We start from the raw sequence: 18,366 nt of genomic DNA, 5'->3' as shown, positions 1-18,366 counted from the left end.
GGTACGTATTCTAGATCATTTTTAAAAAATTTTGAATTATAACACTGATCTCAGAAGGCTTATCATCCCGGATTAATAATTTTCAGCCAGTTCAGTTTGTCCGACCCGAATTAAAATTACAAAATATGGGTTAAGGGAAACCGCGATAGAATTTCTGTTCCATTCCGACTAATTTCATTTAGGTTTAGCCCAAATAATTATGTAGATGTGAAATATTCTCATTATTAATTACTAACATTTAAAGGATATTCTGCATCGACCTTAACTTAGTGATGGGGTAGGGGACGTTCTCAATGTTAAGAGATAACCTGCATTGATAAAAGTCAACGCCAAGCATGATATCTAGTCATAAAACATTTTAAAGAGAGTATCACTAGAGAATTCGTCATCGGTCTTAACTTAGTGGCGGAATAAGGAAGTCCTCGGAATCATGTTAAAAAATATCCTGCATTTATAGAGGTTAAGGTCATGCATGATATCTAGTCATAAAACGCTGTTATGAAATACTTACTTTTTATAGACGATATTTATTATTTTAGGAATAATAGCTGGGCATACACCAATTATCAGACCCGCCAAGGTCTCCCTTTAATCAATTTTCTATTGCAATATTTTTTCAAACTAGAAGGCGGGCACTCAAGACAGCACAATTTAGATAATTATAAGCAACAATTTGCTAGCCAAAGGATTCCTTTAATCTGTCAATAAATGATGATTAATTTTAATAATAAAACTTAAAATCCACAATCGCATGAATCAAATTTATCAATACATAGGTGAGATATAAAAAAAAATTAATAAATGTTTCAAATACAAAATACACACGTATAATTTTTTTTTCTTTAAAACTTTTTAAAGTTTTATACAACTTATATATAATTTAATTTGCCAAATTGATAATAATAATTAATTATTACATTATAAATAATGTAACTATATGAATAAAAAAAAATACATTGTAATAGTTGTGAACATTTATCATATTTGTTTGTAAAATAAATGAATATACATAATAATTTCTTGTACTAATTATTATTAGGTCTTCCATGATATTTATTTCAATGTGGTTACATTATTTTAATTTCAAAAAATAGCTAATATCAAGTTTTCAAATACCATATTTTCTTAATCTACAATTTATAATTAAAGAAATTAAAGGCAGAAATTTTTGAATGTAAATTTAAGAAAATAAGATGGAAGGTGAGAGGGGTAGATAATTATAGAAATAGATTTTATATTATGTCTTTTTTAATGATTCATGCACACAAATAGTTAGTAAGGCTTTTCTGAAATTTAGACATTTTCCAAAAATAATAAATACTTAATATAAATTTCACCCCAATCAAAAAGAGTAAAAAGGACGTTTAACACATTTTCTAAAAAATTGAGAAGAAATGTAAAAGTTATTTAAAAACTAATTCTTTTTTTCCCAAAACTTTTAATATTTGTGAATTTGTTTTTGAAGTAAAAAAAAATTTCTTAATATTATATTCCTCGTCCGACATATTATTGATCCCGAAAATCCCTTGTACTATTCTTTTGTGAGATTTTTTTTTGAAATATAATTGAGTATATGAGAATAGCATTGTAAGTAAAGGCACAAATAAAGAAGAATAATATATATGAGCAACACAACAGGCAAAATTATTTGATTTTCTTTTTTTGAAAAAAATGAACCAAGAAAAATTTAAGAGATTTTTAAAACTATTTTACATTATATAATATATATAATATTTATAGCAAACACTTTATTTTTAAGTTTTTGTTTTGTGTAAAATCATGATGTAGTTGTGTAAGTAGTGGGGATGGGTTGGAGAAAAATAATTATCTATTTTTTTTTATATCTTTTGAGAAACCAATGAAAATAAAAGAGGTAGAGCTTTGCCGTTCAAAAAATGTTTTCTTCAAGTCCTCCTCCATTCGATAAAGCTGAATATCGCCGACAAGCCGTAAAACACGGTATTAACGAATCCCATTATCTTGATAAGAAATAATATGGATAAATATTCGTTTAAAATATTATTTAAAAAAAGATAAGATAAGTATATAAATTACTCAAGAATCTTGGATCTGTCGTAAATATTTATGTACAGGGATCAAAACCAAACTTGAAATCGTTAATCCAGAATAAAACCTAAACCAAACCTTAACTGTTAGAAATTTTACCATCTAATCTCTAACCTCTAAAAAGATCTGCGAACAGGTTGGAACATTTTCCCTAACTTTAAGATTATTAATATTCAGTTTTGAATGCTAAATATCAGTATTTAACTATTTTTAGATATTTTTTATATATTGCAATTTTGACGGTTTCAAGATACCCAAGTTATCGCCAACCATAAAATTTATCGTTATAGATATTGTTGTATTCTCATAATGTAAATAATTTCTCTTAATAGATGTAAAAACTTCGAAAGAGCTATTTTGATTATTATTATAACACTGAAAAAAGGAAATTGTAAAATAAAAGATTATTCATAGATTATTGTAAAAATTGATGTTATAAGAATAAAAATAAGAAATATAAAATTTAATCATAATGAGATACTCTTAAATTCAGATAAAATATGTGATAATTTAAATTAAGTAAAATTTTTATAAAAGTGAATCTTGAAAATATTTTGATTCTTAACTGTTCAATATTTTAGAGAATAAGGTTAAAATTAAATTTTAAAAAAATATGAGCCCTTCATAAAACTTCTAATAATTTTATGCGCTGTTCAAATAGGATCATTCCCTATGGTTCGGATACCTAAAACAAGTAAATTGCAAGTAATTAAAAAAATAATTAGGGGATGCACATACTGCAGCGACAATCCAAAATGTTCTCCTGTAATGACGAACTATCAACACAATCGAAGCTATCAGGTAAAGTATGAATGCCAACACGTGGAAAGCTAATTCCTTTATATATATATTTTATATTTTTTGAAAACAAACAAAATATTAAAGAATCTATTCCATTAACAATAGACATACTTATAACTAGGCCTATTCAAAATACGAATATAAATCGTATATGAATTATTCGTGATCGATTCATTTAAACAAATCGAATATTTACTATTGGTGTTCGAATCATTAAAACACATAGAATAATTTACTATAAAATTCGTTTTTGAATATGCCTATAACCCATCCTAAAGCTTATTATAAAATCTTGTTTCTCGAAGAATGTTTAAAGCTCTTGACTTAAATAGAGTTTAAAATCCCCCTAATTTTTAGACAAATATATTATTAAAATTAAAATACAATAATTATTATATTTTCTTAGGGATATATTTGGAGAATCTATTCTGACATCCATTTATACAAAGAAAGGGGTGACAAATAATATATAGTCTACAATCATATATTACACCAGGCTACAAGGTATAAAAGGTGTTTATGGATGAGACAATAATCTAATCTAAATTCAATGTCGTCAGAAGGAAGGGACAAAGAATTGTTGAGCATCTCTAGATTAAATTTGAGAAACCCTAATTAATAAAATACAGGCCTGCTAATTATTTTTTAATATTGAAATATTAAATTTTAAAAAAGTAGCTTTTAAGTAACTCTAAATATTCGATACCGCGCTTATTCAAATGTAAATGCACTTGTAAGAGTCTTAGTGAATATATACTGAAATTTTTATTATTTAAATTATTTATAAATCACCTATTTTTAAAGGCTCAATATTGCCAAAATTGTGTTCCATCATGTGCATATAGTAACTAGCTTATAAATTCCTATCAAATTTGCCATAAAATTTTGAATCAATTTTTCTAGCTTGATTAAAATTAACCCAAAATTTTATGACGAAATTATCTGAATTAATAGGCTGAAATAAAAATCCTGTGAAAATAAGCCTTTAAAAAAAATTTATATACTAAAATCATAATCAGTATTTAAAACAAACAGCTGATTGAACCCAAAATAAAAGATTGGATTGGAATTTTATTTATTCAAATTGTTGAACTGGAAAAAACTAACCATTAGGTTCCAAGGCCCACTCGCTCGTCTATACATTGCGCATGCCCAGAAAAGCAAGAACAATGTGGTGAAAATGAGGCAAAAAGAGGCCGTGAAAAGAAAATAAGCCACGCTCCCGGGCCTATAACGTATGTGAGTTTCATAGGCGGCCAATACTATCACGATTATCCCAATTATCTAAATTTATAATATAATTAATATATAATTTTATAAAACTATTCATTTTTATTTTTCACTATTTCTCATCACCTTTCTTTTTCCTTCCATCGATTGGGTTTCTTATTAAACGATAAAAATGTTTTCTTAGTCATTAGAGTCTTGAAATTTCTTACAAATTTAGTAAAACTAAGAATAATTTTTTTATAAAAAAAAATTCAACTTCATAAATAGATAAAAGGACATAATATTGTTTTTTTTTTAATTTGAGCAATCACCAGTTTTTTTTATAGTCATTGATTGAGTTAAATGTTGTCCAAAATTAGAACAAAATAATTTCTATCTTTTCCTCTAATTCTATTATTATTGTCTAAGAGTGTGAGAATCTTCTTTAAAATGTTTATCCTCCTATTTTGACCAAAATTTTTAATAATCGTAATAGATTAGAAAAATTTCCCTATAAAAGTTATATTTTATGGGACAGAGTGAAAAGGAAAAATGATGATATCAATTATCTTAATTAAAATACACTGTCTCATCCCAGATAAATGGCAGGAAAAAATTTAAGAATAATCTAAACCTACCGGGACCGAATCATAACCTGTAATCAAACTCGAGTTCCAGAATCAAACTCCTTGTTTTTGTTGTGTAATTTTAAAAAGTATGTACGTATCGTCAAATGTGTGTTTTATTAAATTTAAAAATCGGATTTTACCGGAAATATATTCTATCATGTTTGGAATACCCATCTTATGAATTTCAATTGCCGAAAAAAAACACATTGACGTTTAACATATATAATTTAAAATTATTATTTTTATGGCATAAAAAAATTTCCATTTTACATCCTTGAAAATAGTGTTTAATATAACACCAAAATGACGGAATCGAAAAATTAAATTATGCAACCTGCAATGAATGCCATTTAAATAATATAAAAACACGATAATGAATCATTCAACATTCATTTGACTCCTCATATTTTCAATTTCTAATTAAAAAAATTTTTTTAGAATACCAGCCAAAACAATAATGAGAAAATTCAAAAAATCGACAAAATGATCAGAAGTTTTTAAAAAAACATGGGTAGCACTTTGAAATAAAAAAACTTGGACTAATTCATCTGGGCAGGCTTGGAAATGGATAAAATTTCAAATCGACTGGTTCATTTGGGAGGCTTGAAACTGGATAAAATTTAAAATCCTGGTCGAGCCTACAAAATTAGATTTCTAGCAAGTCTCTAAAATTAATTACTTATAATGATATATAAGGAAGGAATAAATTAATTATTTTTTTAAATACAGTGTTGTCAGTGGCGTAGCCAGGAATTATTTTTCCCGGTATTCGGGCCGAGTCCCTTTTATAATAAATTATAATTAGATATTATTGAATTTTTCCTGGTTATTAATATTTTGTTTTTTTTAAATAGGTATTAATATCTATCGCTGTTAACGTTAGCAGAACAGTTGTATGCACTAATTCTAAAATCTTTGTTAATATTTCATGATTTATTAGTCAAAATGGGTTGACTATAAATGAAAAATAATAATAGAAACAAAATTTTGTTTAATCTTACGATTAAAAAGCAACTGAAAGAATTTATTCTGAAAATTTTTTAAATGTTTTATGTTAATCATATATTATTTTAATCCGTTTGCAAACAGCATAAAGAAAAAAGTTACTACCCGGATATTTAGCTTCGATTAAACAGCCGAAACAAAATCAAAAAATAACAATGCCATTAAACGCTTAAAACAAACCGAAAAAGGATGTACTAGTAGCTTACGCTAAACTCTCATTAAGTATTAAAAATAAGTTGAACGAGGACTTAGCCATAATAAAATAATAAGCCAAAATTGGCTTCATGATAGAATGAAAAATTTAGAAGAATTAATTTGGTTTTCTCTAACATTTAGTGACTGACTAATTCCAATCAATCTCACCGCCCACAAAAAAAAGTAACCGTATTATGAGCCAAGTAAAATCTAAATCACGCCTTGAGCCTAAAATCAGCCAGGCTTCTGGAAGTATCATATCAATATTTAGTTCATATTTATTATATTAATGCTTCAATCCATTTGGTAAAATGCATTACTAATAAGAAAAAAATTGTCAAAATTGGCATGCGAGAACAAACATTGTAGAAGCACTGAATATTTGAGTGAGCCCATATGTAATGCCCTATTCGCACTATTCATCAATCAGTTTTTCAAGTCAATAAACTAAAACCAGTTAAAAGAGAAATAACCACAAGCACGCCTTAGGCTGAATTTTAAATATCGGATTTTAAATTCCAATTTAAAAATAAAAAAATTATTTCTTTTTCCCGGATAATAATATTTTTGAATCTTATGCTTCTATGATCTTTTATTCTTCTTTTCGGTTTATTTTATAAATATAGAAGTAAAATAGTCTAAATCTCATTATATTTTCAAAAAATTTGATAGAATCTGAATCATGTTAAGATGTAGTCTTAATAAGCATGAAGTTTTCTAAAATTTTGGAGCACTAATTCTTAAGCTTAGGCGCCGATCCAATACAAATGATAACCTCTCTAGGAAGCGTTTCGTTTAAAAAAAAATTTTTTGTTATAATTTTTTTTTGTAAAAACTTCATTATAAAATAAATTGTGTTTATTTCGCGCACTTTTTTAAAATAGAAGAAAATTTTTTGAGATTTATTCTATTTAGAAAGTTAAGGAGGGGGTAGAAAGAAAGAAATACAAATTTTCATCAAGATGATATGAATATAAAGTCTATGGCATTGAGTGCTGTGCAGATTTAAGAAATTCAATATTTTTTAATTTATTGTTTACAAATAAAATAATTATGCTTGTAAAATTCCGTTAAGAATAAATATGCAAGTTAAAATATAATTTTACTTGCAAATAAATTAAAAAAATATGAAAATATTTTACATCAAATATGCGCTACAATGCAGTAGAGGAAAATAGTCAAGTTTTATTAAATTATGATTAATCCAAATCAATATAAAAAAAATTTTTTAATATAAAATATTATTTTAAGCAAATGGGACATCCCGGTTGTTGCCTACTGGTCGAAACTCTACTATCAAGCATGCAACCCCTAGATCGTCCTCTCTTTTCGTCACTGTTGAATGGTTCCGCTAGTTCCTCGAGGCTATTTCTTCTGTTAATCTTCAATTACAACTCACCAAAAATAAACTCACTCATGCCATTGGAATCAGTCTCAATTGCTCAATTACCCAACTTTACTATTGCTCTGGATGTAATGTTCCTGTTGAATAGAAGGGACGACATGGCCTACACTACCGTTCATGCAAAGGATGTATTCCTAGACACAATCAGTGTAATGCCATTATACAACATAAATCTCCGCAAATTCCGATCCTAGAACCAAGTGGTCTTTTTAAATCAGATGGGAAATTCCCAGATGACATTATCCAAATTCCTTGGAAGAGAAATTAAGTTTGAGGTTATTCCTAAAGATCCCCTATTCCTACAAATCTTCTCACAAACATCTTGGACATCACAGAGCTATCCAAAATTAATAAATATTCGGAAATATCTAATGATCACTGATGAACTCAGGGAAGGTTTTTACCTTAAACAGACGAATTACATCAGTTTCATTGGAAGCCTCCTTCCTAAGGAGCCAGCCTAACTTTATTTTAAAATCCTTTTTACATCATTTATTTTTTTAGTATATAATAAATCTTTTTACATATTTTGATTTTATGTTCTTATATTTTAATATATGATGATATACTAATGCATTATGAAAAGGAAAAGCATTAAATATTTTTTTTGAAGGCAAAATTAATAAAGGCGATAAGAAGTAATAAACTAATATAATAAGAAATTAAATATCAAAAAAAAAAATTTTTTTGAACAAGGTTAGATTTTTTAAAAAAATTTATCAAGGTAAAAAAAAAATATTTTGTAAAGCTTGAAATGTTATTTAATTATTTTAAAGTTTAATTAGTTTTATTATTTGGGTTTGTTAAAATTGTTTAGCTATATTCTATATACCAACCCTCCCTCTGGTTAAGAAAAAATTCAAATAAAAGAAAAAGAAATGAAAAATCTTATTTTTTGGCTTAAAAAGTGATCGAACCAATTATCGTAGAAAAATTTGTGAGTTATGATTAACTTCATTTTTTAATAGAGTTCTAACGTCATTATATTTCGTGTTTTTCTCTAAAAAAAACATCCATTTCACATTACTTTCTAAAAATCATGTTTATGTTATTTTAATTATTTTTAAAGTATCAAATCCGTTACCGTGGAAAAAAAAGTTATAAATCGTTTTCCTTTCATTTTATCAAATCGATAGGTATATTTACACAGAAATTCTAAGTTTGGGCAGAATCTTTATTATTCTTGGATATCCTATAAATTTATTGGATTGTTTTCAGTCTTTATCTAACCATTACATTTTGCTCTATTGAACACCCAGTCAAAAGGTTCTGAGAATGGCAGGGGAGGGGGGGGGGGTGAATTATAGTATAAAATAAAAACAAGGTTTTAATGTTTGGAAATTGCTAAAGATGTTTCTTTAAACCTAAACGTTTAAAATTATATAATAAAATATAAAGTAACCCGTAATAAGTAATAGGTAAGCAATACCGCCTCATTTTAATTCGTTACTTTAAAAAAAATATTAACAACTTTATTACTATACACAGCAATCACTTTTTTAACATATGATCTATAAAAAAAAAATTGGCCAACAAATTTATGGGTTTTAATTTTTAAAATAGTTTTTTTTAAACTTTCAATTCTTTTGTATAGATCAAAAATAAATTTTAAAATGGTAGAAATTTACTATTTACTTTACTTTAAACATTTGATTTTTTTTTGAACAGGGCCATAAGTTTTATGGGTTTTAGTTTCAAAGATTTCTTTTTTTAGCGATATTTTATTGGTATTTAAAATATGTAAAATAAAAATTTTTTAATTACAATATCGTTTTAACAACCTTTGAGAAGTCTTTTAGATCTATTGTATTAATTAATTTCTTTACCCCCTTACCCCCCTTCCCTACTATATTTTTCCCCCTTTCCTTCCACTTAGGGTTGGAATGGTTTAAATCAAAATTTATTTGAATCTCGATTTAAATCAATAATTTTTTTTGAATAAAAATTACGCTTCTAAATAAATTTTCCTTTATGCCTGTGGTTTTTTTATTTTAAATAAAAAATTTTGACTTTACCTCATTTTACTATAATATTAGATATGCAAGTTTAAATTAATTGCTAAATTTAATTTTTATGGTCTGTTAATCCGGAAATTATTTTTTTGTGTTAAAATCATTTTAATATTATCAAAAATTTAAGGGTATAAATAATTATTTCGTCCCGCTAAATTAATATTGATTCAATATTTTCTTGATATTAAGATTAATTCAATTGCAGTTTATAAATATTGATTATAATTTATCTTTAAATTGAACAGCGAAATATAAACTTCACAGTATCTATGTATTTCTGAGACCCGCAGACCGGTCAGTAAGCTGTAAATTAGTATAATTTAAAAAATATATATAGGCTTGGAAGGGCTTGAAAATAAATACAAACTCATGCCGAGCCGAGCTAAGAAATTATATTGTTTTTAAAAAACTTGGGCCGACGCTCATATTTTGAATTTCCCTCTGAAACAACTTATATAATGGCGTTAATATTATTTATAATAACGATATTTTAAAATTCCGGTCCCGGCCGTAAAATCATAAAAAATTATAAATAATTGGCGGTGATCAAAAAACATTTTTAAAGGCAGACAGGCTTTTAAGTTCCTCTGCGGGTCTGATATATTCCCTCTAAGATATTTAAATAAGAGATTTATAAATAACAATTTCTATTTGATATAACAATTACATAAAAAAATATTAATTAATTTTATATTACATAGTATAAACCCCCATGGGAAATTTACCTATAATTTGAATTGAACATTTAAATTCTTTACCTATTCCTTTTTTTTGTTAAAAGGGTATATTGATCGATTTACATTTGCAATTGCATAAAAATTAAAGTTTTATTTTAATATAATATATTTATTTTATAGCATGAATAAGATTTTAATAAAATTTAATTAAGAATATATAAAAAAAACAAAAGTTAGTGTTAAAGCTATATATAATGTGCAGAGGTTTCCGACCTTTCAAATAAAGGCATCGCATAGGGTAAAGAAAAAAAATAAAGGAAAGAAAAAGTCAAAGAGAATAAAGACATTTAGCGATACATTTTAAAATAAAATCTAAGTTTAAGATAAAGCTAACAATATGCTAATACGTATAAGAAAAGAAAAGGGAAGGGAGGGGAGGGGGTATCTTAATCAGTCTAAAGTTTCATTAGCCGAGGTAACTTTATTTACTAAAATATCACAATGTATAATATATATTTTTTTTTGCTAACGTTTTTAAATTCTAATTTTTTTTTCTTTTAAATAATAAGTGGATAACAAGAGCCATAAGGCGAAGGATTAAGTAGGCATCCATTTTTTTATATTATTATTTAACCATGCCCAAAAAAAGTTTTGGTAAAATAGTATATTGTACACCTTGTCGTTTCCCATATTCTTAAAATTAGGTATTTTGACTACTTAAATTTTCGAGAGATTTTGTGAATTAGATCACCATTTTAACTGTATTATTGTTTCTATAAACAGATTGGTTTTAAACACCTGAGGAAACCTTTATAATTTCTTCTGAATTTTCAGTGGCGTGCTACTTTTTATTTTACTTTATTTTATAAAGAGAAAAAAAACAAATCACGTGGCCGCGAATTCGCGCTAACTGTGAATGCAAGGTTATGCTACATTATTCCATATAGTATAAGAAGGTTCTAGCATCTTAAATCATTTCCAACGGGATAAAATAACTTGATCAAATCGAATTTTTTTAAGTTACATTTAAAAAAATTTCTTACAAATCAAAAATTTTAAGTATTAACATTTAATATATTTCATTACGATTTCAAGAATTTTGAGTAATCCCGGGATGGAAACGCAATACGACATATTGGTACCTGTATCAACTCTTGAACTCGTTACAATTGGCATCTTTCTTTATTTTATTTTTTCTTCAAAACCTAAAATTATAAGAAGGAAAAAGAAATTTTAATAACATGTTAAATTAAATACAAATAAGTTGTTAAAAATTTTTACCACATAGGTAACGTTATTTTAGAATAGTATAATAATTTTTTTTTAAAAAATGGATGAGAATGGATATTTATAGATTAGAAAGAAATGAGCAAATATTGCCTAAGAATATGGGTATGTCTAGAATTTTTAAACGGCCCAATTATGATTTTAGTAAAAATAATATTATATAAGCCTCGAGGTTTGACAAGTAAGAGGTCCAAACATTTCTGTCATTTATGAGCAAAATATCCAAGATTACATTTTATTTTGGTTAAAATCTTATTTTATTTTGGTTAAAATCTTATTTTATTTTGGTTAAAATTTTATTTTATTTTGGTTAATAATACAGATAATGTTAAATGGCGTAAAACTTTTAATTTCTTTTTTGAGTTTGGACACACCCTAAGATAAAGACGAAGAAAAAAAATTTAAATAAAGATTTTGCATTTACAATTAAATAAATCATAGTGTCTTTTTTTGAGGGTGGTGCTTTTGAAGGGGCACGCAGCGCCATACACCACGAAGAATATGAAAGTAATTTAGGATACTCCATTCCCACCCTTCGGGTAAATGAAATTTTTAGTTTAAAAAAAAAGATTTTATAATTAGGCGTGTCTAAGTAATAACAAAAAACAGAACCATCAAAGGAATAAAAAAAACAGGTAGTCCCGAAATCGAAATAAAGATGAAACACTATAAATGGAAGTCAGTGGGATTATTAAAAACTTAAGATTTTAGCCAAAATAATATTGGGTAAGCCTCAAGATTTAGCAAATAGAGATCCAAGCCTTTCTGCCCATCTATGGGCAAAATCTCTAGGTTTACATAATAGTATTTTGGCTAATATCTTAATGGGTTGTTTATTAAAAATCGAGCCGTATCGGGCTTTTCAATAACCTTAGTCAATAGCGCCCATATAATTTTTTTCCCGGTATTTTGGATACGATTATAAAAAAAAAAATTTTTATTGTAGAAAACATTTAGTTTGGCAATAAATCTGACAAAATCAAATATTTGCTTATTCTATTAAAATTAGTAATTTAATATTATTTATGATCTGATCGTTAATAACTTTATAATATATTTATAATGATCCTAGGCGAAATATACCTGTAAAAATCCCCCCCCCCCAGTACCATAAAAAACTCAAAATATCTTCTCTCCCTACCCTGTTCCGCCAACATTGCCGATGGGGCCTGAGGAGGTGTTTATTCGTTACGCTAATGCTAATGAAAAATCGACGATATATTATTAAAACAGAATTTAGGTAAAATTAGAATCGGGATCTGCATCAGTAAGGGGAGGGGGGATCATATGAACGCTTATGCTGAAAATTTTATAAGTGGGTTATATGCAGCTGAATAATTTAAAATGCACATTTTAACGCATTATCTTTCCTTAAAATATTTACGCATTTTCTTTCCTTAAAATATTTAAAAGTTTTTGAAAATTCTAAGCCTAATAATATCACATATTATATTTTTTGCTGATAAAAGTGTTATAGCGATGCACCAGTCACCTTTATTTAGAACTTTTTAAATTATGTCGGTCACGGTCTAATGCAACTCAGAAATTGGATAAAAAATCCACCTCTTTTCTTTCATTTTCTCTTTTTGATGCTCTTAATGGAATATAATATGAATTTGATCAAGAATGACGGACAATATATCAGCGCAGCTCGAGAAATTATACAAATTTTTTTAAAAACCGGACCGTTTAAAATATTAGCTAGTAAATATCAGTCTTTTCCTTTCAAAAAAAATAAAATTATCACGGGACGGTCAAGAAACCCAGATAGAGAACCTAAACGATGAGAAACAAAAAAAATCCCCAGAATCGGTATTATTTTTATTTTTAAAAAATTTTATTTTTTTACCTTTATCTTGGTTGAGATAATTAATGGAATTTTATAAAATTCTTGACAAGTTTCCTACCTTGAACGTTCCTCCAAAGTATGATTAAATCAAACTGATAATTTATTATAATTCTTTTCTAGTTAGTAAATCGTACAAAATCGAAGGGAAATGGATCCGATATATAATTATAAAGCACTTAATTAATCTTGAAATAAAAGGTGAGTTTTATTTATAAAAAAAAAATTGTTATTTTTTATCATCAATATATATATCGTAATTTTATTTTATTTTTCTCACTGTTTTTTATATTTACTTTTTATTTCTATTTTTTAAAAAAAAAAAAAATTATTTGTAAAATAATATTGATAAATGAAAATAAACAAATATTTCTATTATTTTTATATTTATTATATTACACCCCACCACTCTCATATTTTAGTCAACAACAAAGACAGAAGGAGAAGGAAAGAAAATTTTAGAAAATAAAAAAGAAATCTTAAAAATCTCTATCCAGGAATCCAATTTAAATTCTAATCCCATCTCATTTTTTTTTAAAATAAATTGATTACCTTGATTTATCGATTTCATATTAATAAGAAATTGGTTAGGTTTGTTTTAAATAAAAAATATTCTCGTGATCACTATTATTTATATGAAGGATCTCTTTTAACCCGTTTTCCTGGCATATATATCACCATCATTATTTTTAAAATGACAAAAAAAAATAATAATAATATAAGAAGTTAATAGGTGTAGGACGTAAAAGATGCTGCGAGCTATCATAATATAAAAATAATGAATAAATTCAGTTTTCCATTTTATACAAACCTGATTTGATGGTAAACAAAAACCATCAATGTTATACAATTTTGTTGTATGTAAAAAAAAATGATTATCTTTATATATTAATATTGATAGAAGGTATAAAATAAAAAGTTAGTTTTTTTTCTTATAAAAAAGGTATTAAAGTATTTTGTAATTTGAAAAATAGAAATAAATATTATATAATAAATTTGAGCCATTTCGGCAACTCAATCTCACAAAGGCTATCTTTTATGAGGGGTAATGGTATATGACGTTAGTCAACTTGTTAAACAACGATCAAAATTTATTAAAATGCAATAAAGATATTATTAAAGCGTTTTGTAATTTGGAAGAAAATAAATATAATATATAAATTTGAGCCTTTCGGTATCTCACAAAGGCTATTTTATAGGAAGGTAAGAAGCATTTTACTTATTGTCTCCCAATAAACAAGAATTAAATTAGGTAAAAACGAAAATATTTTTTAAATAACAAAATGACATACTGGTCTTTTTATTTAAGACCACGGTCTAGATCGATTTTTTTAAAGACCGTAGTCCGGTCCGATATGAGGGCGTCGTCCGGTCCGAACCAAAGACCGGACTATGACCTCCGCTTGTGATACACTCACTAACCGACTAGGCCACAGACGCTACTCGAAAACATCAAAATATTTTATATATAATAATAAAATTACAACGCTATCTAATAAAAATAAAACACATAAAAAATTCAACGCTACACCATCACCTCCCCCCCCCCCACCGTTTTTTTACCAAGCTTCTTAAAATTGATATTACATAAAAGCGGATAACTATTATGATCTATATCCAAAATCAAAAAAAAAATTAAGAAATTCTAATCAAAATACATATCCAATTCGTAAATAATATCGGACAAACTTATTAGTAGATATATAAAGAAACACATTTTTTTCAAAAATTTTGTCACTAAAACCCATATTACTAACGCTTATTTTATCATTTACTGCATGTAAATACAATATAATATAATTTACAACACATGGTAACAAATAAAAATAAACAGTCATCTTTTAACTATAATTTAAATATTTATCCTAAAAATTGGTGACTGATACTAGTGATCTGCAAGGCCAGGCCCAATTCCTCTTGGAGTCCGAATTTACTTAGGTCCTAGGTGAGCCTAATTTGTGATAATAATTATGGCTCGGGCCTTTTCTGGCTGGGCCTAAAGATATTTAGAGGCCCGATGTAAATCTCAAACTGATACTAACCGACAGATCAAAATTGATTGATAATGATGTTCAAAAAAATTAGGATAAAAAAATTGAATGAATTTAAAAATTTTCTTCGGGCTAACTAGAGGTCTCTACTTTTAAATATGATTAACAGCAGTTAACCTTTTATTGACTTTCATTTGACACCTAACAAAAAAATCGGGTTTAACTTCCCCCCTCCCAGATCTAAACCCGCTCTAGAGGCTTAGAATGATTACCAACAGTTCAATTAATAGATTCTTTTATTACCCTTATCTAAATAAAAAATATTTATTACCCCTTATCCTAGACCTGTACCTAGTGTAATTTGATAAAGCAGTCAAAGAAATTTTATTAGCTTTCCTTTGATACCCATTATATTGATTTTAAATTATATTCTATTATTTTTAAATTAAATGTACCAGAAATTTTTTTTAAAATTAGTAGAATAATTCTGAGCAGTTTAGTATTTCTTCGATAATTTCAAAATTAAATTCTGAAAAAATCAAAATTTGTCCTGAGAAACATCATATTTGTTTAAAATAGAAAATCTAGGAAAAATTAGTGAAAATTATTCAGTGTTTAATTCTGAGATATTAATCCTGAGATTCCTCACGAATTTAAAGAATTTTAATTTTCAAAAATATAATTAGATGATATATTTTGTTAATAAATTAAATATAATATTTTAATAACAAAGTATAATAGAATTTATAAAAAATAATCATACTTTATTGTTTTTTTTTGACTGACAAAATATATTAAAAACTTAATTTTCAATCGATAATTTATTAGTGTAGTATTATGGTATATATTCTATTTATCATTGAATCTTTTTTCTTCTTGAAATAGGAATTACATAAGAAATAGAGATAAGATAAATAATAAAAATGTATAATCAAATTTAATTATACCAAAATTTATATAAAAAAAATATTTTTAGAATCTTAAGGTAATTTAAAAGCAAAAATAAAGAACTTTTTTATTATTTTAGTTATTAAATTAAAGAGTAGTTAAAGTATATATATAAAAATGTGGTAACTGTCTCTATATAAACTTTTATAAAAAGTATCTTTATCTAAATATTCTTTTAGAGGTATCTCTATCTATTTTAGATACTTTTTATATACATTTTGATATCATTATATTTTATATTAAAAATCAGAAACCTGCAGCCTGCCTCGGGTACATGGCCCGGGCCGTATTTTAATTTTTTTTTAAATATACCCGGGTCTAAGAAAATTTTTTTTATAAAAAATATATTTTGGCCGGGACGTGTATATTAAAACCGAATATTAAATCGCCATTATTAGCCTAAAAAATAAAAAATAAATGTAATATATTTTTTAAAATCCGGACCAGGCCGAAAATTTTTTTTATAAAAAAATCCGGGTCCGAACCGGGTCGTGCCGTGCAAGTGGTAGCTCTGCAGGTCTCTGTTAAAAATAATAATATTTGTAATTAAATTCATTTAATAATGTCAGTTTATTCCATTACAAAACAACCCAGACAAATTTTATTTTACTTCAATGGATAACAATGACATTGTAGTAAATTTTATATTATATTGTATTTTATTTGGATCAATATTTTTTAGAAAATCTCTGAATAGAAATCAAATAAAGATTTTTTGTGCAACGCTTCTTAGATGATATAAATATTGATATAGGTTTTGACATTCATCAAATTTTAAATGTTTTTTTTAAAAGATACAAAAAAAAAATTATGATTAAATACGTGTTGTTAAAAGAGCCTTTCTGCCACCTATGAACAAAATCTCCTGATTGGGCCGTTATTAAAAATCGACTAAATCAATATTTTTCATCTTTTTTTTTAGGGATTTTGAATCCTCGTTCAAAAAGGGGATTTGTTAGGAAAAATTTATAGGGTTGATTTTCAGCCCTGTTTTTTTAAAATAGTTTTTTTGTTTTCCGTGTTTATTGAAAAAATACAATTAAGTGTTTTTTTTAAAAATTACTATTTTCATTCTTTTAATTTATTAACAATTGGAATTTAAACCAATACCAATAATAACCAATACCGATCCGATATCAAAACAAGAAATAAAAATATATTGATTTAACAGGATTTTAATATTGACTCCTAACCCTAGGGACTAGGGAGGATCCTATTAATTTTTTGTTTTGGAAAGGGGTCAAAATTCTTGCGGCAGGCTTCTGTTGGTGACTTCCCGCAGGTATCAATATTCAAAATAAAATTTTCCCACTAAATCAACACCATAATGTTTTACTACCTATATATTTATACAATAAATAAGTATAATAAATAATTTAGGCATATTATATATAATATTATATATAAAGAGCTTTTATTATTTCAAATGCATAGTATTATATTAAATTATAATTTTTACATTGTAAATTATAAATTATTATAAAATTTATTATAAATATATACCTTATTTATTCCTTCGAAATATAAAAAAAAATTATATTTCCTTTATTGATTAATAATTTAAGAAAATATTGATTTTTTTTTTACCTTGGCCAGGCATCGCATCAGCTTATAGTGTTATTAAAAAGGCTGATTCAGTTTGATCTGGCTAAATTTTAATCGGGTTTAAATCGACACAAATCGGGCTTACTTACAGCACTAATCAGCAATAATAATACCGTATAAAATAATAATATTGTTATAGCTCCTATAAAAGCCTCGCAGCAGTTGACTCGTGTTTCCTTGATTCGCTGTAAGATGGGCAAGCGTAAAAATGTTAGTGAGAGAGAAGAAACCTACGAATAGGAGAGAGTCCAGACACTATAAGCTTATATCAGACGCCCATATAGGGTTAGGAAAAAATAAGAAAGAGTATTTATCACGTATACATAATTTTTCCAAACCTAAAGAAATAATAAGAATGTTATAGAATTAGGATAGAAAGTGACCCTAAAATAATATTCAGAATCAGAGTTTGAAAAAAGATTTTTTTAGCCCAAAATTTTGAGCAAAAAATTTGAAGATCACATAATTAAAGATATATTTTTTTAAAGAAGCACAAAATATTTTCTTCAAAAATTTCTGACTTCATCATGAAAAGTTCATTTATGGTCCATTAAATAATGTTAAATTTGTTGCCGGTTATTTTTAGTTTTTATCTTTTGTGAATATCATAGGCTAAAAAAAATATTTATAATTATTCAATTATACTTTTATATTATATTTATATATTATATAGAAAAAATTAGATCAAA

The 18,366-nt window shown here is 26.1% G+C and overlaps 1 protein-coding gene across 1 annotated transcript; it reads right to left on the bottom strand.

Annotated features, from left to right (window-relative positions):
* Positions 1 to 818: 818 nt before the first annotated feature.
* LOC135923922 (MARVEL domain-containing protein 1-like) lies at positions 819 to 13,380 on the bottom strand. Its single transcript, XM_065458933.1, has 5 exons — positions 13,137 to 13,380; positions 11,087 to 11,205; positions 3,976 to 4,152; positions 2,806 to 2,904; positions 819 to 1,979 (listed from the first exon to the last, which is right to left on the bottom strand). The coding sequence occupies exons 2-5, from the start codon at positions 11,174 to 11,176 to the stop codon at positions 1,905 to 1,907; spliced, it is 441 nt and encodes a 146-aa protein (XP_065315005.1). The 5' UTR covers positions 11,177 to 11,205; positions 13,137 to 13,380; the 3' UTR covers positions 819 to 1,904.
* Positions 13,381 to 18,366: the final 4,986 nt, after the last annotated feature.

This window comes from Gordionus sp. m RMFG-2023, chromosome 2 (assembly GCF_954871325.1).
Source record: "Gordionus sp. m RMFG-2023 chromosome 2, tfGorSpeb1-WG-v2, whole genome shotgun sequence".
NCBI classification, from domain to species: domain Eukaryota; kingdom Metazoa; phylum Nematomorpha; class Gordioida; order Chordodea; family Parachordodidae; genus Gordionus; species Gordionus sp. m RMFG-2023.
Note: the sequence above shows the minus strand (reverse complement) of the source record. Positions and strands in the feature narration are given on the sequence as shown.